This window comes from Cinclus cinclus, chromosome 13 (assembly GCF_963662255.1).
Source record: "Cinclus cinclus chromosome 13, bCinCin1.1, whole genome shotgun sequence".
NCBI classification, from domain to species: domain Eukaryota; kingdom Metazoa; phylum Chordata; class Aves; order Passeriformes; family Cinclidae; genus Cinclus; species Cinclus cinclus.
In genome coordinates, this window is record NC_085058.1 from 19,380,358 (window position 1) to 19,405,499 (window position 25,142).

A 25,142-nucleotide genomic window follows, 5' to 3' on the forward strand; every position below is an offset into this window, starting at 1 on the left:
CTGCTCAGAGAGGAATTGGTAGAAGTTTCAAAGATGTGTGATGCTGACAGCTTACAGGCAGGGCTGGTGTGCAAGCTCAGAAACACTCTCTGCCCCAAAAGTGCAACAGTTTGGTGCACAAATGTGCCCCACACATCTCACAGCAGCTCCTTCACACATGTGCACAAAGCTGCCCCCTCCACTTTAATTGATTCCCCCAAGGGCTTTGGGATGGGTTTTATAGTGCATAACTAATACTGATAAGCAGGCGTGATAAGGCAGTGTTATTACCCAACTAATGGGTCACTTCATCCACAAATACTTTCTAATTTAATTGAAAACAGCAACATGAGCTGGGAGCAGTCAAACCTTGGGTGTCATCCACACCAGTGCTCCTGGAAAATTTTTTGCTCTTCCCTTCCCACCTTCAGTAGCTGATGAACCACAGCAGATATCACAAAACCGTATTTTGTGGCTACAGATTCTCAGCTGAAGATCTCTGGATTCAATTCAGCCACGCAGCAAGGAAGTGCAGCTCCCAAGAACTTCAAAGAGAATTGCATCCATCACTTTCAGCAGGGCTGAATTGGCCTTTGCTTATACCTACCTCCCTAGGTCTGCTCTGGAAAGGAAATTCCTGGAATAACTTTCATGCGCTTAACCCTTCGGAAATGGTAGGCATTAATAAAACCCCTCCTCAGCATCCGCTTGCCTGGCAGAGGTTGGAGGCCATCCACGCCTGATCAGCAGCGATGTTTGCAGGTCATTAGCAGAAAAACGTAACTCTGAATTTCCACAGTGCTGGAAAAGAGTGTATTTCCAGTCCCTCCCGAGGACATTCCCAAAGAGCACAGCTACCATTATGCAAATTGCTTTAACGAGAGCCTGGTCTCCTCTAATAACACCTACGGGACCAGACAGAAATATCAGATGAACTTCGCAGTTACTGGGGTACTGAGGAAAAACACAGTGATTTCAAATTCAGAGAATAAAGTCTTTTCTCCATTTTCAGTTGGTCCAGTACAACCTCTCCTCCTCGGGGTATTTCCCCTACTCTCACCAATCCTGTACTCAGTACCATGGGATTTTTCCACACTGCAATGCTCTAGCTTGGCTCACACTTGGAATCAGACCAACATGTAAGGCTGGAACTGAGAATTATTAAGTAATAGTGATTACATCTCCCCCTTGTGCCTGCAAATGCTGCGAGAGGCTACAAACCCACGTTCTGCCACTGTTTAACAGCAGAAGTTTTCTTTAACTGGGAGAGACCGACTAGAGCAAAACTGAAGCCAGTCCAGCAGCAGACAGCAAGGGCTTGATGTGGTCAGAGAACCAGAGCATTGCTTGTGCCGTGGGTGGGCACACAAGTGAGCTCACGCCATGAGTGCACACCTCATTTGTCAGAAAACACTGGGTTTTGCTCAACTTTGCAAATCAAATGCTTCCCAGACTGTCTGTAAGTGCATTTCCCTTCATTAGCATTAAGATCAACAATTTAGCAGGAGGCAGCTAGGGGATAGCAAGACCAATCCAAACAGTTTTACTTAAATTCCATCTAAATGAACCCAGTTTTCTGGGCTTTTAGCAATGGAGGGATAATGTATGCCTATTAAAGAGCATGTCAAAGCCCCAGTCACACAGTCTGGGCATTCAGTTAAAGCGAAGGTCACAGATCTGTGCCCTGGGGCCAGGGGAGAAAGGCACAGAGGAAGAGGAGTGGCCATCTGGTCCCTCACTTACGCAGAGGTCACTGCTTTCTGTCACCCCCCCTGTGGCCTCTGACTTCTAGGACTCAAAGGGAAGGGGGGGAAAAAAAAAAGCCAGGCATGATGAAAGTGGGGCCCTGATGTGCTGAGACGACTCGCTAAAAGAGCTCTAACTAAAACCAGCCACATGCTCTGTGTGGTTAAAGGGACAGCTCTCCCCTTCCCAATGCACGCTGCAATGCCAAGACCTGCACGGATGCATTCCTCCACGCGTGGAAAATAGCTGGGATAAAATACTGAACATGGTAAAAGCCTACCAAGCCTCCAGCAGCCCTAACAAGGAAGTGATGAGCCTTTTGTAATACACAAATACAGCAGCAGCATGATTGGAAGGGAAAGAGAGGGGAAAACCAGAAGTACAGCCTGTTTGCAAAGCTCTCTGAAGTGCCAGATACTTGCACATGCCTGAAAATCAGATTAATGCTATTCATGCCCGGCGTGCTCGTTTCCTGCTTGGCAATGGCATGTGCACTGAATCGAATCCACTAATTGTTCTGTCTGCACCACGATTTGCAAACGAGATCGCTTAGGAGCCAAAAGAAAATAAATGAGGTGTTTATTAGAAGGAAGGCTGATTTCATATTCTTCATAAAAGCAAAACAGCTCAGATGCTCAGTGCCATCTTCAGCCTGCCTTTCTGTTTGAGATGCGACTTTGAGCTGCTAAAGCTTTTATTCCCCTGGAGATACTTGTTCAGCATTCAAAGCAGAAAGGCATTATAGCAACTCTGCCATCTATTTTCAGAGTAAACAGGTTTCTTATTCATTAATTACATGGGTCTTCAGATAACACCCCGAATTTCCCATTACCTGGACTCTGTGCAGTTTGTTCCCTGCATGCCAGCACACTGCAGACTTTTTATCAAGCAATTCTGGTTCATTTTAATCTGTGATTTATCTGAGGGCCCAGCATCGTTGCCTGAAGGGTATTGTTTAAGTAACAATACTGATGTACACATTCCCACATCAAATGTCAAGGGAGAAGAGGGCTGCTCCAGAGGATGCATGGGCTCAAAGGAAATCATTAAAAGCCACTGGCCTGCAGAAACTAAACTGTATTTGAAAAGAAAAACTAACAACAGACAGGAAGCTACTGGCAACCAGGCAGGGCTTAGGAAAGTGACTCTAGGGGGGAATAGTTCGGTTTCCCCTTACAAACTCTCATCATGGCCCAGATTTCTTTCTTAGGTAGTGACAGACACAAATTTAAATTCCAGTTCATACACACAGCCGCGGTGCATGGATTGGTGTCGTTTGGATTTAATTCTTGTTTTTCCCCAAAGTGCAGCGGCGTCACACCACGTCCCTTTGAGGCAACAGCAAACCTGTCACCCCCCATGGATGGAGCTGGGATTTCACCAGCCTTCCTCACTCCCCGCCAGCTTTGAAGCCACTGGAAATTAGTGCAGCCCCATCAAAAGCAACAACTCCAATTAAAAGCTGTTGAGAGCCTTCCCCACTTTATATCCCAAATGTGTTCCTGTTAAAGCACACCCTCGAGCGAGCACAGATCAATCTCGGGAGTGCCACAATTTTGTGACAACAGGAAAAAGAGATGCTTCATATTTGCTGACTCTGTCTATATTTGCTCAGGAAAGAAGATATATTTATTTCTAGGATGTGATCTGCACTGTGATGCACTTAGAAGCTACTTTTAAATTAAGGGAAGGGTTCAGTGCCCTTAAAAGTGGCACTTAAAAGTGAATCAGTGCAATATAGGGAGAAAGCAAACCATTAGTTTGGTCAGAATAACTTCAAAAAGAGCTAATAAACCAAGACTTCATTATCTCATTCCAGCTGCTCAAGAAATGTCAACAGATGCTACTGACACTCCAAGGATGGAGGCAGCTTCCAAAGGTGTTGTGCAAAGAGCCCTCAATCCAGCGGAGCAGCAAAGCACCTACACAATTTGCTGCTGAGAGTAATGCCACCAAGTGTTGACTTTGTGGCTCTGATCCCAGAAAAGTTAACATTTCTGGAGACTCCAAGGAGATGGGTACTACAGTCCCTGAAAAGCCCCAGGGTGCTGGCAGGAACCCACATAGATGCCACTCTCCATAGACACATCATCTCAAAGAGTTTCCAGCTCTGTATGTACCTGCTCCTTGATGGAAAGGCACATTTTAGGGAAGTGCTTAAGGCAAGACTTTCAGCCCCACAACATTTCCTCCAAGAAGCCCAACACTTTAGCAGATCTTCAGGAGCATGTGGCACAAAGCTGTCAGCACCAAGCTCTGCAGCACTCTCCAAGACAAAGGAGCTACATAGGTGCTATTTCCTAAGGAAACCAATACAGAGCAGAGGGAGAAAACGAGGATACCTTCCTTTTTTGGCACCACCACACTTCACTAGCAGGCTAAACCACAGCTACTTTAAATGCACTGTTTTGTTCAAAAATCAGACTGTTTTGCTTTGCAGCTCCAGAAGTCCACATTCCTGGCTCAGCAATACGATGGCACCTCCAGCAATTAGGAGTTCACTCACAACTGACACACATCAGGACTGCTGACAGCACATGACCCAGGCCCAATTCAGGAAATATCCCACCTAAGAACAGCCAACTAACAGGCTCAGCCTGGATGTGCAGGTCCTTCATCCCACAATGTCATGTTGTCCAAGGTAAGCTGCAAGTCCAGCAGATCTCACAGCTCATCTCTCAGAGCAATACAAAATACTCTCAACTTCATGGAAAAAAACATTTCCAGTGTAGTTCCCACTAAGGAAGGGACAGAGGAATTAGATGCTAATCCATCTGCAAATATAATTAAATTCTGCAACACTAAAACTTCACTGTTAATTTAATTGCAGGTCCATGTCATATGTGCAACAAATCATAAACAGGCCTATTAATTTACAACTTTACGTATAATATATTCAGAACATAGCATAAAATGGCAGGAATATAGGCAGTTCCATCTAAAACTCTGCAGTTGGTAAATTAAATCTATTTGCAGCAAAGTAAATTGAAAAACATACAGAACTTATTACTGTGTCTAGTTTAATATCTACAAATGGGTTGGATTTCTCCAGGTGAATATTAGCCATATGCACTGAAAGAAATTTGGCTGTTTGCATCTCTCTGCTTACAATATTGCTCTCATCCTGGAGGGGCTCATTAACCCTGACTGGTACTGAGGCTTAGGGTGAATGATGGGGCACATAAAAGTTTCAAAATTTGACCGTCCTCCAAAACTTCACAGGAATAAATATTGTATTTTCAAAACACATCAGTGCCTTGTAGTGACCCTGCAAGATGTCAGAGGCACATCTGGAAAAACCAAGGTGTTTTGGTCCTTCACAGAAGCATTTAGATGTTTTTATACCCTGGGAACCATCAAACATGCACTCAGAAAGGTCAGGGATGTCCCACAGGCTATTACAGCTGAGGCCTTAGGACACAATGCAGGGTTGAACAAAAATTTGAGGAGGAAGAAAGTACTCATGTAAAATCTTTTTTCCACCCAACACAGTCTCTAGTGGTAGGATCCCTTCACTCCCCAGCCAGCAAACCCAGAGACAGTTGGACCAAATGTCTAACCAAGACACCCAGCCTGAGCTGTGCAAGGATTTCCTAACTTTAGACAGAAAATCCAGACCAGCCCATGAGACTGTGCATGAATTTAATTTTCAGAAGAAAAACATCCCCTTCCCTCCACCCCCACCACACTGCCCCTGCCTAATGGGCTTTATTTAAACTGGACTCACCAACAGCTCTCCCCCCACCCCCCTTAATACTTTCAATCCATAATGCCTGAAAGGCTCTTTCCCTGGACCTTGCACGGTTTATAGGGTTAATTGAATGCACACTGATCTACTAAGTGTCCATAAGAAGAAGCACCATTCTTTAAGATGTCATTTCTCCCCCCGGCCCCCTCCCCGGCCCCCCGGACAATGCTGTGGGGCTGTGCCCAGCCAGGCTTGGCCCCAGTGAGGTATTGTTCCCCTGCCGGGGGGACCTGTGGAAAACAAAGCAAAACAAAAGAATCCCTCACATGCCTAAAAAAGGAGACTTCATGCCAGAGCTAACCTTTGAAGATTTATTCCCCGCTGCCCTTGTGACCCAGTTCAACCTCCATTACTCAGGAATTCCCCAGACGAGCCCCGAAAGGCAGGGATGGAATTTCGGACTTTCTAACTCATTTGTTTGTGCAGGACAGGGTGGTCTGGCAACCCCAGCCAGACAGGGAACTTGTGTGCTGAGAGAAGCTTTATATAAATATACAACTGTATTTATAGGTACTTTAGGTATTATATGTAATGATCATGACGATTCCCTCTCCCTCTGCTTAAAATTGCAAATCCTCACCTTGCACAATGTGACTGAATTGTAATAGGCTTTTGTGTGGTTGCTTCCCTCAAGCCTTAGAATTCACCGCCTACTTTTGGGGCTGGAAACTAGAAGGGAAAAAAAATAAAAAGAAAGAAAAAAAGAGAGACTCATCTACATTATAAAACTGAAGCATGTTTCTCTTGAGAATATCTCTAGTGGGGCGAGAACTTGGGAAATGCTCTTTTGGGACATCTGCTCCAAAACACCTCTTGAAACAAAGCCTTGGGAAGGCTGTGGGGTGAGTGTGATCCATGATATGCTGGGCTGGGCAGATCTTAATGCAGGGCCAAGGGAAATGCCCACAGAGATGTGTCTGTGCCTGGCAAAAAGTCAAAGAAACCCTAAAGGAAAGATACGTGCTATAAAGTCAAGACAAGACCCACCCCAGGAGCATTATCTCTGCATCACTCTTCTGTCTGCAGATGGCTTTCTCACAGCACAGGGTGGGGGGGAGGTTGGGGGAAGCAATTTGATTTAATACTAAAAACTTGGAGAAAATAGCTTGGGAAGGAATCATAAAAATGTCACATATGCCTAGTCTCATTAGTGCAGCAAGGGATGTGTCCCCCTGGCGTGCCGAACGCAAACCCAGATGGAGAGTGTGATTATCTCAGATCCAATTCAAGCCTCCCAGTTCTAGCCCTGCTCTGCTGGGTGGTCACAGTCCATGAAGCAAGCCTGTCATAGCCACTGATGTCTGGGGCAGGAGCTGCACCATCTTTCCAGGGTCCACTTTCTCCCTCCACAGTAACATTTTTGAGTTTTTTGGCCTGTATTTTGCTCAGGGCTCACTAATCAGCCATAGTTACCCTTGGACCCTTCCTACAGGATGGCAAGGGGGATTTTGCATGCCTCAGGTGCTGGGAACAATGAGGTCTCGAACTCTGGAGGAGGGGGGACATTCTCTCCTCATGGGTAGTGGTAGGTGACAAAACCTGGCTGGATGGAAAATAACTCCCTGGCTCTCCTGTTGCCCACCAGCCATGTTTTGCAAAATCAGCTACAAGCTGCCTGCAAAATTCCTCAGCTTTGAAAGAGCTCAAGCCAAGGCACCTCTGCCTCAAGCCAACATCTCCCAGGGCAGAGGGGGACCTCTCCTGGGAATGCTCCCTACTCCAGTCCTACTGCATTGTGCTTGGTGGAGGAAAAACAACACTGTTAGAGCTGCTGAACACCTCAAAAACTGAGACTCCAACAGAGGCTTATCTACAGGAGGTGCTCCACACTCCCACAATACAAAATACTGTTCCAAAAGACATGATCCTTCCTACTACCTACCTGGGCAGCAATACAGGAGCAGAGAGCTCTCACAAGCCATGACATGAAAATTATGGGCCAAATGGAGTTTATAACCCCAGCACAGATGTAGCTCTTTGGAGAGCAGGGAGTTGTTGCCTGCTTGCAGCACCATCCAACCTCAGCAGCTGGCAGCACCCTGCTCTTCACTTACAGAACCAGAAAGATTTCACCAGCTCAGAAACACTCAAAAACACAAAGTGTTAAATCACTGAAGCTGCTTAAGTGCAATAATTAATGATCTTACTGCCATTTGTGTGTTAAAAAGCATTGAATTAGAATGGGACCTTTTGATGTTGGCTTTGAATGAGCACGAACGACTCCAGCAGAGCAGGTCTGAATTCCTCCCCAGGCAGGGCACGAAGCCCCATGAAGAGACTGCAGGCTTTCACACTCCACATCAGCTCTGCAGCACAGCTCTGGCCTGTCTCAGCAGCATCCCACCCCTCCTATTCCTTCCTGTCCCCTCTGAAAAATGACAGTGATACCTTTCACCTGCTCTGCTGGCCCTGCATGAATTCCCTTGCTAATCTTGGTGTAGTCCTTTGTAGATGGAGGGCTGTTCTCGGCTGGAGCTGTGCCGATACAGGCCAGCTGGAGCTCTGCTCCATTAAGGGGTAGGTGTTGCTGGGGTCTATGCTCAATATCTAGGAAACAGGCTTGAGAAATGAGGTTATGCACACAGCGTGGTGCTGCACGTGAACCAGTAAAAAGAGCTTTACTTCTGCCTAGTTGCTGCAGCCCTGAGTGACTGCCTGATTACTCCATCTATATACAGTAAGGCTACACTGTAAATATGTCAGCATGGTGTCAAACAGACCTCAGAAGTGGTAAGTACAAGGTGAGACTCTGGAATGTAAAAACAATCCCCCTTTTTTGCTGGTATCTGCTAAGTACATTGGCTAAGTGTCTAAACTGTTATAGGCAAGAGCTTCAAAGTCACTGTCACTCAGCACTGCACATCTCAGGTGGATGCAACACAGCCCCACGCTGACTGGGCGAAAGTCAGCTGCAAAATTCACTATACCATTATCCCAATCATTTACAAAATCACACCAGACACACCAGAAAGCCTCCTGGATTTATCCTAAAACCTCTCTCCCTAGGAAAGACTGCAGAGGCCCCTGAATCCCATCCAGCCAAACCACCCAAGCTAAAAAGCCCTGTAGATCTAAAATGCAGAGACATCTCCCAAACAAACACAAAGTAGGTTGAAACACCCTCACTAAGCAAAACTCCATTAAACTCCTGACCCTCCTCATTAAGATAAATGAGGTCTGACTGTCACTTTAACTTGCCACCCTTTCACTTAAAGCTGAGAAGGAAGCAGATGCTTAATTAGCATCCCTCATGGGTGTTCACAGGTCTCAGTGTAAGGAGGAAGCAATCTGCTACTTCTTCAAAATCCTGGGTTACATTCTCCATGCACTGACAGCAACACACGCTGCTGAAGTCTCTGGAGGAACAAAACTCCAGGTGTGAAACTCGGGCTTTTCTAGGAGCCCATCTCTCACCTCCCTGTCCCAAGGCAGCCCAAGTCAAACACCTACAGCTACAAGGTCCGTGTGGTCTCTGCAGCTGTGGGTAAAATTAAAGATTTGCTTAGCCAAGATAACTCATCCACTCCAGTTACAGACCCAGGAATGGAGTACTGTACAGACAAAACCCCCATACACTAATAGATGTGCAGTAAAAAGAGCCAAAACAAATAAATAAAATTTTAAAAACCCACCAAATCCCCCAAAATCTCTTTTCAAAACTTTTTAAATATCAAGGGTTTAAACCACTCATTTGAGGACCAGCAGCTACAAGGTGACTCTGACACAAACCACAGAACCCAAACAACAAATGATGTGTACAAAACGAGTGGAAAGCTTCAGTCTCTTTTCAATCCTACCAAGACAACTTGGATTTAACACACTCATGAGTTTCCCTGGAACTTGCATCTTCCAGTACTACTCACCCAAATCTCAGGAAGGAATTACTACAAGGAGCACTAAGAAGGAATAAGAAATCCCCAAGGTGCCAAGACTGTCTAAATAAATCACCCTTTGAAGAGCAATTCAGCCATTCTTGCTCCCAACTGACAAGACACTCAGTGACTTCTGCAGTGAAAACACAGCAAATCTCCAAGTCAGAAAGAGCAACAGATTAGACCCCTTAGGAAAAAGATAAAATGGACTATTGGCTGTTAAAGAGTCCCTGATTTAAGGAGGATGGGATTGCAGCTCAATTTTATCAGCTGCTCAATAGGTACATTTAGTGAACCACATTTCTCAACTCAGACAGTAATTAGCATTAAACTGTGAGAAAACAAAGCAATTTAATATCAAAACACCTGACTGGAGCAAAGTAGGATGGAGACCACTTTGACCTCCACAACACCATGGAAGTTTGCAGCTGAACCCATTAAGAAGTCCACAAACACCCTGGATTAAAATCCCAAAAAGTCACCTTTAAGCACCAACCCCCCCTTTATTTTCCATTAAAAACTCCTGGTTGTATAAATTGGATTCAAATGAACGTATTTACATTTGCAGTAGAAACCTGAAGTCAGGCTGTCAAAATGTCACTCTGTCACTCATGTTTTCATCACACCCCATCACAACACCAAGATGTTTCGCTCACCGCCTCGACAGCCTCCTTGGACACAAGGGAGTGAGTGGCAGGAAGGAAGGATGGCTGCTGGGAGGGTGTCTCGTAAGGATGCTCTAGTGGAAAAGTGTTATTTGCCTGTGAATTCTGGCATGCCGGGCTCTTATTGTTGTTGGCTTTCAGCCAGGCACTGCCAGGACACAAGAAGTCAATTTATGTCGGGATTTTCATTGACTCACTACTGCTCATTCCTCACGTTTTTGGGGCAGCTTATTTTGGAAACTGGCACTGGCTAAAAGAATACTTACTTTTCACATAAGTATTCATCCTAATTAACAGCATGCCAGGATGGAGAGTAAATTACAGCAGGACAAGATCGTCTTCGCTGTGAAAAATAGTGTGTTATTAATCTGGGACAATTTATTGTATGTCAAGGATGACATGATTTCTCTCAACTTCATTAAAAACAAAACCCTGGGGAAAAAAACAATTGTCTAAAATCAAACCATTTAGAGCCTAAAATCCCACTCTTCTACATGAAGTTTCTGAAGGCAGTAGAAATCTCAAGAATGAAAATAAATTCCAAGTAGGACCAAGATTTACTACTTGAGGCTCAACATTCATGGGAAAGCATTACTAAGCTATTACTTTCTGTTTGGTTACAGGATGCTCATGGTACACTGGACATGAGGATATTTGCATCAGTCCCTATACAAGGACAGGGCAATGATGAAGAACCTAACCCCATTTCTCCTGGTTTATGTTCCCAGATGAGTTCTTTCCAGGCTCTCTTTCCAGATCTTTTGGGTAGCAGCTCCCAAACGTTTTGTAACCAACTTCAGAGAGCAAGTCACAGATTCACATGGGATGGTGAGAGACCAGCATTGTAGAGAAGACACACACAACCCAAGGGCAGAAATTCACCTCTTTTTTTGCTACTACCTGACAGATATTCCTGCAGGAAGAGACATCCAGCTGCTGCCTCTCAGGACCCTGCTTTCACTTGTCTTCAGGAAAAACACCACCAGTGCCAGAATTGCCTTGATAGCGTAAGGTTTTTCAGCTCCTGCCTAGTTGCTTACCATGCCAGAGCAGTCTGCAACAATTCCTGGGCCCTATGCTGCGAAGAAAAGCTGGAAAACAGGATGTTCACAGTCTCCAAAACCAGGACACAATCCAAATTATCTCTTAGAAATCACCTCTTAAGCCCAGGTTCTGATTTTTTAAACAGAGCTGCTCCCAGTCCAGAAATGGAAGCACAACCCATGTACCAGAATACCCCATGCTTAACTAATAATTTTTATAAAAATGAAAAAAATACTTATTCTCAATACCCCTATGTTGCTCCTTTCTCTGAACCAGCTGTTTTGGACCCTGTCAGAATCAGGAGCTTGCATTAACCAGACCTGATGTACTAACCCATCAATTCTGCACTCCTCTGAGATGTTGCCTTCAAGCTCATTATCCAAAGCCTAAATTGCCAGGAATTAGATACCTTCACTCTGCATATCAGCAGGAAAAGGGGGAAGAAAAAAACAACATCAAATACAATTTACAAGCCCACAATCTAATTAGGAGAAAAACTTCCAGTCCTGAAGCGTTTGTCAGTTTTTCATCCTGCAAAATGCATACTAATCCCCTCTCCCTGCCTGCTGCCTGGGATTGCCATTACTCTATGCTTCCACAACATGCCAGGAATGATCAGCATTAGGCCTTCCTAATGTGTCTCTGAAACAATAGCAATTACAGAGTCGTCCATTCATATCTAAAGGCTTACAGACTACAACTTCCCTCAGGAGGCTAAAGACATTTCATCGAAGCAATTATATTTATGTAGCATTAAAGTACTTTCTTTAAAGCCACCGCGCAGTCACCTTTTCGCATTCGAAGCAGAGCAGTAACGAGGAGCCCTTTCACCCCATCCAAACTCCTCCAAGCATAATTTTTGCCTGCTTAAAGATTGCTAACACACACACACCTTGGGGGTTTTGCTGCCTTATTTTTAATGTTATTACACTCCTTTCCCCAAGGGATCTGACATGCAGATTGGAGCCTATTTACATGACAAGGGACCAGAATGGGAGAAGCTCATCAGTTTATTCAGCTTTCCCAGCTCTCATCATGTCATCAAGGACCTTCTGATGTCTGGCAATGCCGTGAAGCCCCAACTTCCAGGATTTCACAGTTCTGTCAACCTTAGCTCTCATTATACTAAAAGCGTGATGTTTTCAAGCTTCTTTTTTTTTCTCACGAATGCAGGGAACATTTTTTAAGTGCATCAGCTAAAAGTCAATAGGCAACCTAAAGGAAATAATAATTTCTTATTTTTTAATATCAAGAACCCAGAGCAAGTGTTACAATTTTGGGTGCGAAGAGACAGCTCAGACCAGGTTTTTAACACTGGAAGCTGTCAATACAGAACATCATTTATTTTCCACTCTTCCACCTCACTTCTCCTACAGGAAGCAAAGCATCTCCCTAGAAATATTCCACCTATGAATTTCACAGCATGCCTCACAAAATCAAACGTGAAGCCTCGGCGTGACGTCTCAAATCTCTGCCATTCAACAGCTGATCATATTTTCCCTTTGAGCTGCACCAGCTGCACTCCACCGGCACGCCTGGCTCGCGTGGGGCTGCCCGCGGCAACTTTGGCATCCCGGCTTGAAAAGACATTGCCTTCCAAGCAAAAGCTGTGCCTAGCTCTGGTACGCAGGGGGGATATTTTTAGTGCTTGAAACACTAATAAGAGGAAGGGATTCCTCGTGTTTGGCTAACATGTCCTTGGATCTGGGCTCTCCATCTTCGTTGCTGAGCTCTTTGTGTTGGAAGGCAAGAGCCATCATGACTCTGCACGTGGATGCTGCCCAGCTTGTGACCTCAGAGGGATTTCCCTGCAGCTCTCCCGGGCTTTTGGGGCACGGAAACCACGAGGCTGAATTTTGAAGCTGTCAGAGCAACTTGCAGGCATGAAACCTCACCCCATCCCTCCTGTCTCCCTGGGTCCTGCTGCGGATGCCGCAGGCTGGACCATCTCCCGGCCGCTTTGCCACGCTGCAGCCAGGCGCTGTCCTGGCCTAGGGATGAACTTGTTGCCATGGCAGGAGTCAAGGCATGGAGGCGAGTGGCAGCTCGGAGCGCCGGCTGCTCCACCACAACAGCTTTTTGTTGTTCCTTTCTCACAGTGCGCTCGTCCTCTCTCGGTGCCGGAGCAGCCTGGCAAAACCCAGCTGACCGTAAAGCACAGCAGCACCGTGGCTCAGGGCCCAACACTGCTTTTCTCTGCTGCAAGCTCTGCCTCTTCCCTGCCTGCTCTGGGGCACAGCATGGGAAACCCGATCCTGTGGCACAGGCAAGTGTCCCAATGCAAGGACATGATATAAAGGGAAGCTGAAGTTTTGAGGCAGGAGCTCTGTCAGACAGAGAAGATTTTAACAGAGGGGAGATAGCATCTCTCCAAAAGGAGGCTGTCCCCAGCTAATGAATTTCCTCACTGCTGCTGGAATGTTTGTACAGGACAGGCTTAGCTTGGCCGCCTTTTAAAACTCCCTTACAGCTTTGATTAGCCTTGCTAAAACTAAGGGCATCTCTCTTTCACACACTAATTAAGGACAGGCTCAGAAGAGGCCGGTATCCCTCATTGCTGCAGATTTTAACAAGAAGAAATACAAAGGTAGACTTAAAATTAAAAGCAATGCTCCTTCCTGAGCGGTGGTTTCAGTGCCTTGGAGATTACAAGATAGCCCTGCTCTGCGTGTCAGCAAGCCTTTCCAAAATAATGAGCTTGCTTCCGTCCCAAGCAGCTCCTGTTGCACTGGAGAAATGAGCAGAAAGGTATTATGGGCTCACACTCACCAGATGGATGTCCTGCTTTGTTCTCCGCTTACTGAAAACCCTACACATACAGTTTGGATTATCTTCATTGTAATTCTAATCACCACCTCTCTGTTAGGGAAGGAGGGAGAAAGGGAGGGATCCTTGCCTCTGTCAGGAGAGCTAATTAAAAGTTGTGAGTCATCCAGACTTCTCCACACATTGGAAATGCTTTTGGAAGATCAGGTAATCTCTCATTCTTGGGAGAACCTAGTTAGTAAAAGAAAAATTAAGCAGGCTCCCCTTGGGCAGGGAACTGTAGGAGAACAAATCCATTTTCCCCATGGGATGCAGCAGTGTGAATCATCGAGGTGCTTCAAACACATGCAAACCAGAAATGCTCATACATGTTTCCCAGCACAGCAACACCTCCTGTGTACCTACACCATGCCGGCTTTTAAAACTTCTCTAACAGTCTTTGACATATGAAAACATATATATATATACACACATATATATGTATGGTGCTGGGACTTCTGTTTTCCTATGAAAGATCTTCTGACCTCTGTGGCTGGTTCCCGGATGGTTGGTCACAAGCTCAAAGGTCTCAGAAAAGTCAGAGCCAGGAGTCTCATGAAAATCGACAGCTGGCAGCGGCGTGAGGTCCACGCAGTGCCCCAAGTCTTCAGCCCCGATTAGGCACAGAGCAATCAGCACCAAGCGGCTGCCCCGAGGCACCCGGCCCCACCGCGGTGGGAAGGAGCTGCCTGTGCTGGTAACGAGCTCTGACAGCTTCAAGTGGGGTGAGGGCCCAGCTTGGCAAGGACAATGTGCAGGCAATGGGCCCCCAAACCCAATGGGGATGGGGAGATCTGGGGAGGACCATCCCTCCTTCCTAGAAATACACAGTTGCAAGAGCCAGACTTTCCAAGGCATCAACCAGCACACTGCTTTGGCCAAACAGCCACACCTGGATCCTTGAAGTGTAGCAGCCAGACTGTATTTAGGATTTTGACCAGTCTCTGTCATTTAGAGGTGATGGGTGCCTGCAGAGATTGAGCCCTTGTGAAGGTCTACAGCACCCATGGATGTCTCAAGGGACAAGAAAGCTGTTTTCTCTTTGGTTATGAAAACAAAAGCTTTAAAAAAAGGATTATTTCTGTTGTCATCTTTCCAATGGCCAGTCCAGCATGTGAACACTATTTCTTCTCTTTCCCCTCCCTTTTTTTTTTTTTGAGAGACAGTTCAAGCTGACCCCCTTGGGGCCCTGTCTCTTCTCCTGAGCATTAGGATCACTAATGAAAGATGCAGTCATGACTTTCCCTCCTGCCCCGTTCACATTGCTGTGGGGAAACTCTGGTGAGCTGGACACAGATGCTGCTCTGAGGAAATAAAGTGCCTTGGCAAGCATCTTCACCTCAGACAGAGCTGCCATGCTGGGGCCCAAAGGGATGTGACTGCACTGCTTGGCCACAAGAGCCTAGGACAAGAGCAAACCTCTGGACTGAGGATGAAGGTCCCACTGCCCTCTAGGGAAGACGCTGAGCTGCAGGGAAAAATATGTTTGTGGGCAAACACCACCAATTAACAAGGGAAAATGAGATGGACTGCTGCTTCCACCTGATCATTTTGGAGATTTGCTCAGTACCATAAATCTGTTTGGATTCAAATTCATTTAGGCTTTGCTTCACGGGAACCCTGAAGGCCCTGGAGAACCTCTTGGCAAAAGAATGCTCCAGCTGATGTTCCTACCTTTCTACCCAAAGCACATCCAGTCAAAAATAGACACGATTTTACCAAAGCCATCTGTAAACTAATTTTAACTGGCACGGCCTGGGCACTTGGACATTTGCAACCAGCCCATCATAAATACACATTAGCCCTGACTTTCTGTTGTATGTTAAGGCTTAAGAACACTTGAATCACACTTTTGCAATGCAATGAAGTCATGAATCCAGCTTGTGCAGTCTTGGTTTTCCTTGTCCTCCTTTCTGAATCCATTACATTCTCCTTGATGAAACTTCACTGTGTCCCTTCCCTTTCTGACACCTCCAAATCAGCATTCCCCTGAGTCACAGAAAAGAGTGCAATCCTTGGTAGTGTGAGCTATAGTTTGGGATGAAAATGGGTATCATCCTGCCCACAGAGCTGGGCAGGGAATGCCATGCACTGCACTCAAAAGCCACCAGGCAACCTGCAGTGCCATGCTCCAAGACGAGCAAGGCAACTGAAGAAACACAAGATCCTGCTCCTGGCCAAAAACATCTCATAGGGATCAGCTATGACTTGACCTGGCAGGTTTGCTGTCCCTGCCCTTCCCAGGCACAGCAGGCAGGAAAACACTTGGTTTTTCCTTGAAGAATAAGCACAGAAGAATCTATCAAATGCAGCTGAGTACAATGCTACAGCTGAAGTATGTACACACTGAACTTTTCTGCTACTGCAACACCGCCACTCATTTACATACCAGCAGACTAAAACTATCTCTTTTGTACACCCAAATTGATCCTCACTCTTAATTAGTGCTCTCAGTTGCAGCAAAATTTCATTTGTTTCTTCCAAATGTGGCCTGATCCATTGTCCCTCTCCCTTGACCTGTGAAAATTAGTCATTGAGCTCAGTGACAGTGGTAAGTGCAAAATGCAGCATCAAAGGGACATAATGGGGCCTCTTAGGACTGACAAAAAAACACCATTAATCAAGGCATGCTCAAGAGGTGCCAACTTACTGAGGCATGTGAGTGGCCTGTCCAAGGAGTGCAGGCCCTCCTTTGGAAGGCGGGATGCAGAGGGATGTGTGGGTGCAGGAGAACCCCCACTGCCCCAAGAACTGCCCCAGACTCCCAAGCACTGCTGCTTCATGGGCAGATGGTCTCTGCTCTGTATGTCCCAGTCCCAAGCATTTGTACACCTGCTTTCCAATAGAGGTTATGGAGATGCACTTTTCCAGGCTGCTCCTTAGCTTGGAGAGCAGGAATGGAGCTCATCTTTAAAATGCTCTTTAAAGCTCTGCTTTAAGCTCATCTGTGGCCCCTCCTCTGCCAGGAGTGATGTACAGGACGCACACCAGGTCAGGAGGGAGATGTCAGCATCTGTTTTTCCAGAGCTAACACAAGAATCTGCAGATTCACAGGGATAAACACATGACACTGTCCATCCAGCAGCACCTTGCAGTGACCCCCTTCTGTGATCCCAGAATCAAGCTAAGGGGGAAGACAGAAGCTGCACAAACAGACCAGAGAGGTGTGGTGCTGGGAAATTATCCCAGGGATCAGCACCCAAGAGACCTATGGACAAACCTGCACAGGTACAAAGATAGAGCAGCCCTTCAGTCAGTGAACCAGCAGCTGGGCAGCTGAAAGGGTAAGGGACCAATTTTAGCTGGTCTGGCAGAAAGAGTTTTAACATCAGAAAACCAAAGCAAAGAGGTAATTCTCTTCAAAATTCCAACCTCAGTAGCAAACAGTGTGTTTAAACCCTCTCCTGCAAATCCATGTCATTAAACAGAATAACTTGGACTCAGCAAATCTAAATGACTCTCACTTTCAAGGTCCTGCATTCAGAAGCCCACAATGGAGAACAATGAGGTGGGGAAAAAGCCGAGGATCTTGACGCTGCATTCAGGAGGCCATCTGGTCTGGCCAGCACAGCCAGCGCTGGGAACGGGCAGCGCCTGTGGGTTGAGATTTAATCTGAGCCACTTATTGGGTGACCTCAGGCGAATCGTTTGACCTCCTTTTGCCTCAGTCAACCCAACTGTAAAATTGGGTTTAAAGCAAGAACCTCTCTGAAAACCATATGCTGTGCCTATGAGGAGTGGGAGCAGACTCCCTTCCCAGCAACAGGGCTGCCATGGTGGGTAGAGCCAAAATCAGAGCGGAAGAGGAGGTGCATAGAGCTCACATCCAGCATCCCTTGATGTCAGGAAGCTCTGACTGATGTCTCTCCCAGGTCCCATCCTGCCAGCTCTGGGAAAGAAGCTTTGGCACCTGTGCAGGGACTCATCCATAAGAAGGAATTTGTGAGGTCTGACCTCACTCATATCACCACTGCACCCAAACACTCAAAGCAAGGTCTTCAAATCCCAATCTCAGCAATTATTCACTAGATCAAGAGCACTGATTGCTCTGGTCAAATGTCCCCCAAAACTGATTCCTGCTCACAGTCTTGCCAATCCACAGTGGGAGAAAAGCAGCTCCTCTCTCACCTGGGCCCCAACTTGGCCCCAGCACTGTGCACCCCTCAGACAGAAGCAACAGCACAGCCTGGCCAGCTAACCTGGGTCCCTGATAAACACAAACAGTAGCTTTGCCCCCCAGGTGTTCAGAGGAGTGTGCACATCCTGGGTTCAGAGAAGAGAAACTGAGGCACAGCAGGTGCATGGATGTCACACTATAGTCACCCGGGACCTTTGTTAGGCAAAACAAGAGTGAAAGCCATATTAGCAGAGACCTGCCCTCCTGACTAAAATAATACAGGGGAATGGCCCAATTTTGAGGAGAGGCTGGAGCAGAGCAGCAGGCAAAGGGATGAGCATGGTGCAAGCAGACAGGGCTGGGCACTGTGCTGTCCTTACAGGACTGACTGCCCGTGCAGGTATCACAGAGCTTCACTCCATGTTAAAAAAGAAGCATAAAACTGCCTCATACTGCAGGTGCAGACTGCAGAGATGTCTGAACTTCCTCAGCTGTGCTCCAAGAGTTAATTGAGACAAATAACTCAACAGTGCTGCCATTAATGAAATTCTTCTGATATATTTCCCCTGAGCTTTCTATAAATGACTAAGTGACATTACTGCCTGCAGTGCGAACCCCCTATATGAGAGATAACGCTGCCGGAGCTAAGGTTGGCGCATCCACATTAGAAGCCTTGGAAAGAAGTGCAAGATGATATTTAAATAACTATCACGCTGCTAAGAAATGAGCAGCCAAAAGAAATATGGTCTTATAATATGCTCAAGTCTAAGGATGAATCCTGGCTGTTACATGCAGACGCTGAAATGCAGTGGGTGGTAACTGACAAACTCTTTTAATCCGGCAAATCTACTAAAATTCCCAGTCAAATCTCTCCAATTTTCCCCCGGTGACTCCTATATTTGTACATTTGTTTTGCAGCACACGCAGGGCCAGCTACTGCAACAGTACAGATGTGAGAGGCAGCATCACGTGAACCAGCATGTCCTAGGGGCAGCCAAAAGAGCTGATGGAGGGAAATAACCCGCTCACCCATCATATCCATCTCCTGGAAACCTCTCACAGTGTTTCTGCTTTACTTAATTTCTTTTGCTTTCCTTTTTTCCCTTTACTAATTCCTCATGGGTATTTTTCCCCTCTGAGACCCACTGCTGCAAGCCCAGAATTTGCTCTGGGCTTGCCAAAGCACAGACAATATAGAAATATCACTGGCATCAGGGCTGAGCCCTTCTGCTAAGCATTGAAGAAGAAAGGGCAATACCTATGAGCAGAACCACAACGGGGGGGGGAATCTCTTTTATGGATGGAGGAAACTTGGCATGTAACTGCAATAAAATTCAAATGACCATTAGCAAAGAAAATTCCTGGGAGTAAAAGGAAGATGTTTCCAGAGCTGTAACAGACGCCAGGGCAGACCTTTACCTCCAGCACATTTTGCACCAGTAAAACAAGGAGTCTCAAAAATCTCAAAGGAGTCTCAAAATCCTACCTCTAACTGCAAAAACAACTTGTCCTAATCACAAGCCATAGGTAGGGCTCTGTTGACAACACAGCTAATGTAGAGGCACAAGAGAAACCAACAGCAAACCCAAGTGTTTAAGGTCTGCTTTGATGTTCTGAGCTGAGACTCACAATCTGCATCCGAACAGTGGCATTGCCCAGGAAATACCTTGGTGACAACTTTGGTGCCACCTTATTTAAACCTTAATTTAAAATGCTAACTTCATAATGAGTGGAACAAAACTGTGTAAAAACATTTCCCACTCTAATCCTGGTTTGATCCCCCCCAGTATGGCCTTCTTTTGTAATTACATCCCTTTGTGATCTCACTCTAATGCCTTGTATTGTGACCCATAAAATAATCAGCCCCCTTTGTCTCTCCCTAATCCTTTTAGACTTCCTTCTTGTCTCTACACTCCTATAAATGCTGCCATTATTTGGGCTCAGCAGCTCTTCCCACCACCCCAGAGCCTGGAAAGAGGGCTACAGGTTAAACCCTGAATATATTCTGTGCAGAGGAGCTGAAACGATGGGAAGATCTTTGCTGCTTTAAAATCCCTGACATTCCCAACCTCCTCCCCTAGCCACACAGCTTGGCAGGCAAACCAAAGTTTGCATATGAACCAGCCCTCCCCACTTCTGTATCTTGCCAATGACCTGAAGACCTTTGGCAGAGAGGTCACAGTGGCCAGTGTGTTTGTGGGGACAGTGTGCTTATCCCCAGGCTGGATGAGGGGAGCTGCTGCTGCAGGGATCAGCAGGGATCAATGCAGGAGGAGTCACAACATCTGCCTAGCCCAAGCTATCAATCCTGCCCTCCTGCTGGCAGGGTAAGTGTCATGGACAGCCACACATAGTGGGATGGAGGAGCAGAATTTGGGACAGGATGCAGAAGAAAGGGGGTCAGGGAGAAGAGAAGGGCACAGGGATGTGTGCTGCTATGCTTAACTATAAACCAGTCACCCTAGAGCAAGACATAGTGAAGAATATGTCTTTACAAGCTCAGATCTGTCCAGAGTTATTATCAGGTCCTGCAGGACTTCAAATATGGGGCAGGTCCAATTCATCAAACTTCAAGAAATCTCTTTGGCTCTAAATTGCACCACTGACTTAATTCCCCACTTTCCCTTTCCTTTTTTTTTTTTTTTTAAGCATCAGATCAAACAGGGAAAATTGCTACTCTCGGTCTGGATACGTGCAGAGCCTGATCCGATACCCAGTTTGATGGTGATTTCCAATTAGTAGTAACTGCTTGTTATTGAGTGATATAATCAATGGGTCTTACTCCACTGGCTGGGCTGTGATTTATGATGATGTGGAGCCAGGTCCATCAAATTACAGCATCGGCAAAGAGGGCTGGAAATGCCACAAGACGACACATCAGAGCAAGTGAGGCCAAGTTAAGCAAAAGGTGGTGATGAGAAGAAACGTGGCTGTGTTCTGGGGAGCCCACCTTCTAAAGGAGTGGACTCTGGATGTTACAATTGCTCAGAGGGTATCTTCATCCACAGAGAGCCAAAGTATGTTCAGCTTCTGGCATGCACAGGGGAAATCCAGCTCCTCAGAGACCTGTGAAAACACAGCCAAGCATGCCTCCAGAGAACACTCTGACTACAGAACTGATTTTAATTAAGACAGCTTGGAGTCATGCGAAACTATGGAACTGTCACTGAGAGACAGAAAAGATCTATATTCAATAACCTGATCAGATTATAAAAACATGTTGCACTCCACAACCTTTTAAACTAACACACCAGGATTTGAACAGACACAGAAACAGCAACTGAAAGAATTCCAACCAGGGTGCTAGGCAGAGGGTAGAAATGCTGAGGGCAGAAATGGTCCCTGCTCAGCTCAGTCACATTTAGGCTTCTTGCACATTTGTGCTTGTTCAAAAGAAAGTTGCACTACAAAAACATTATCAATGTTTTTAGCATGAGCTAAAAAACTGCCAATCCACAAACCAGCTAAGGTTTGCTTCCTTCCACTGAGTATCTTTGATTAATAATGGTGACATACAGAAATACCCCAGAATTTAATGAGTTAATTTTTCGGAGGAAGGGTTTAAGATGCACCCGCTTGGTAAGGAAACTGCCAGCACCTTGAGCCCATCAGGGCCGCACGCGCAGCGGCTGAGAGCAGCATATTCTTCCAGTTAAATTTTACTCAATGCCAAGTGTTGAACTAAATTTGAAACATAAAAATATGATATCCAGCCCACATTTCCTGAATGCAAATATGTACATTCCTCCAAGCCAAGAAGATTATATTCCAAGCAATAATACAAAGCCAGGGTCTGTAACGGTGATATGAGACTAACAGCCTGCCTTTGAAGACAGCGAAAAGTGCAACAGAGCTCTCGAGGGGCTCCACTCTGTCAGATCTCTTTTATTCCTCAGTAGCACGGCCTTGATCAACTTTCAAGATTTTTGTTTGTGAAAGGTTTTTATTTCTCCTTTGCTTTTGTGTTCAGATGTCAGGCTCGGAGGGAAGAAGAGATCAGCACTGGGATGAGGTTTTACCCACTGGCAGTATTTACTCTGCTCTGTCAAGGTCTGCTTAGCGCTTGGTTTTTTTCCCTTCCAGGCAGCCAGCACCCATTCCTCCGATGCAAAGGTCCCTAAAATAGGGATAATTACCCTTCTCCTTTGACTTGCTGATTGAGACTTGGAACAAGGAAAATCACTATCTCCTGTGTGTAACCACCCCTGAGACTTTGGGGCTCAGGGTACAACTGTGATTCATTCTCAGGAGATTTTATCTAAGACTAAGCAGAGTCCTAAGTGCAAGTGTGTGCCTGCGGTTCAGGCACAGCAGGGGAGCTTGCCCTGAGCAGCAAGTTACATTTGCCCACAACATCCTGTTTTATTCCCATTATCTGCAGGCACCTGTGGCATCAAGGCCAGGGGCCCCCTGTTTGTGCTGGCTTCACCCAGACCTCTTCCCAGGGCTGGCAACAAACCAAGCCTGAAGCCAGAATAGAGTCCAGAGCATTTTCAATGTGATCCCTTTTTCATTTTGATTCATGTGAAACTACGGCTACAAAAGGAAACGCTATTCAGAGACACACAGCACATCACATACATATTGATGCAGAGCCGAGATAACAGTGTTTATTGACAATCCACAATCTCAAAGGTAATTCCTCTGGCTCTCTTGTCTCCAGTTTACAGGTCCAAGAAGTTTGGCATTGTGCTTGTGCATGAGTCGACTTCCAGCTCATAAATGCCAGAGACATTCACCAAAAGTGCTCCAAGGTTTAGCTCCACAAGACTGACAAGTTTGAGATCCAGCTGCTAATCTGGCACAGCCCCAAAGCCCTTGGCTCCTGGACAATGTCACTTCTTACACTCCTGAAAAGCTAGGTTTGCAGATGGCCACTTCATGCACTTGGGAATTGTTATACACAAGGGCTGGAGTGTTCCCTTGGTGGGCTGCCAGCCGGCCCTGGCACTGTGGGGAGTGGGTGGCAGTGTTCCAAAAGACCCCCAGTTTGGGAAATGCAGACAAGACCTCAGCCCCAGACTTTGTGCCTTAGATGTTTCCTGCTTTGCATCAAAAAATCATGGTGATATTTGCAATTGCAACAGAAGCATTAGTAAATTGCTTGCACAGAAAGAAGTAGCCATCTCCCAAACAAGTTGGAGAGCCTTCAGCAAAACTTAACAAACCAGTGTTCTGCCAGGTCTCACAGCTGTACCACACACCCATCCTCACACTCACACAGCAATTACATTCAGAAGCAGCTTCTGGTTGAACACAAAACGGATGAGTGGCTGCACTCCCAGAGCCCCCAGACAATCCATGGGCAAAGCAGGTCACAACAACAACAGGGACAGAAACCACCATGGATCCCCCAGTGCTGCCATCAGTCCTGGGACAGACACCAGCCAGCAACCAGAGCTGACAAGGGAGAACCATGAGATCCAACAGGCCCAATTGCTCTGGCCAGGGCAAAGCAATGGGCTAATACCAGGTAGTGTGCAGAGTTGGAGTCACAGCCTGCCCTGGAATTCTTCCTCCCCAGCCTTTAAATTTCCTTCCCTCACTGGCATTTTCATCTCTCTCCTCCTGCAGGCTCCCCCATCAGACAATCTGTCTGGTGTTGTTAGCCTTGCCCCCAAAGGCACTGCCACGGCTAGCAAATAAGACCTTGCTCCTCTACACTGCCAGCATTAAATAACAAAATGAAAGATACCATGACCTTCAGGAGGTCTTTGCCAACAGTTTGGGAAGCGCTGCCTGCCAAGCAGAGCCCAGCTGTGCTGCACAGCAAAGGGGCTTCCAAACTCACCACAGGAGATACACAAACCAGACTACTTCACAACATGATTTTAATGTAACTTACACCTCCAGCACAGAATTTGCTGTTAGAAGGTGGTTTTTATAGTTTTTTGCCCAAGAAAGCTGGTGAGCTTTTCTTTCACACTTGGACAGCTACACAGATTAGATGCCAGACAGATTTTGACACCAGCTCCACGGTTTTTCTCTCTTCCCTCTCTTTAATCCCTCCTCCACGAAAACCCAGCATCCTCCTGCTTCCCAGCAAAGCCAGTGCCCCTTGTGGGATTGCCCAGTGAGGTGGGGGTGGGACAGTGCCTGTACTTACTGGCTGCCTGGATCTTGGCCTTGCGGCTCACCACCAGCCCGTAGTGGTTCTGTGCCATGCAGTCGTACTCGCCTTCATCTGAGGACCCATCTCCCCGGACCCTCTGGAAGCGGGAGACGTAGAGAGACCCGTTGGCCAACATAAAGGCATTGTCACTGTCCACGATCATCACGCCATTCTTCCGCCACGTGATGGTGATGGGCTGGATGCCCTCCACCTGGCAGTAGAGGATCAAGGGTTGCTCCTGCACAGCTATGTCATCACTAGGTTCCACAACAAACGCCAGCTCGGAGGAACGACCAAAATCTAAAAAGAAGAGAGTAGGGCAGAGTCAGCAGCAGGTCCAGGAGCAGCAGTGAGAGTCAACTGCTATGTAGCAGGAAACAGGGGAAGATGGAAACGTTCTGGATGTGCTACGAAGTACAAATGTTTCAGAGAAACACAAAACCCAAGGGCACACTTTGCCTCCCAAGACTTTACTCTCTGAACTTCGGGGCATAATTTCTAAAAGTACAACCACAAAGTCCTTCAAGGCTGCCTTTGGAGGCTCCAGTGAAGGGGACAGGCAGGCACACCCCCTCCAACAGCTTGCCATACCCTAGCTCCACTCCATACTCCCCTGAAGATTGCCTCTTCACCTCCCACTGCAGGTATGCAGCATTAGACAATTAAAACTTGCACAAGCATAGGGCATCAGCCATTCCCAGCCCAGGAGCAGAAGTGCCCACCAGTGTTGGAAAGCCCTTCCTCTCCCCACATAACCAGGCAGAGAGAGGGGCTGTGCCGTGCCCCAGACCTGTTTGCAGCACAGCCGGCGAGGGTGAGGAGGGGATCAGCAGCTCCCGATTCAGACCATATTGCCACCGGCATCTTCCCAACACTTCTCCCGCTTGGCAGAGCAGGAGGCTGTTTGCCTCTCGCACGCAACACCGTGCCCTTCTGTTGCTTTGGTCTCTCTCACGCTGTAACAGGCAAAGCATGGTGCTATTCAGCCCTTAATGAAGAGCAAGCTAAGCACCAAAATACAAATGCACAATGTTCCGGCTCAGCCACACAAAAG

The 25,142-nt window shown here is 46.6% G+C and overlaps 1 protein-coding gene across 1 annotated transcript in view; it reads right to left on the minus strand.

Moving 5' to 3' along the window:
• IGDCC3 (immunoglobulin superfamily DCC subclass member 3) overlaps positions 1-25,142 on the minus strand; it is a 93,951-nt gene that overhangs the window by 59,697 nt on the left and 9,112 nt on the right. Inside the window, exon 2 of the mRNA XM_062501568.1 lies at positions 24,083-24,388. Coding sequence (XP_062357552.1) covers positions 24,083-24,388 — 306 coding nt within the window. The remainder of the gene's footprint in view (positions 1-24,082; positions 24,389-25,142) is intronic.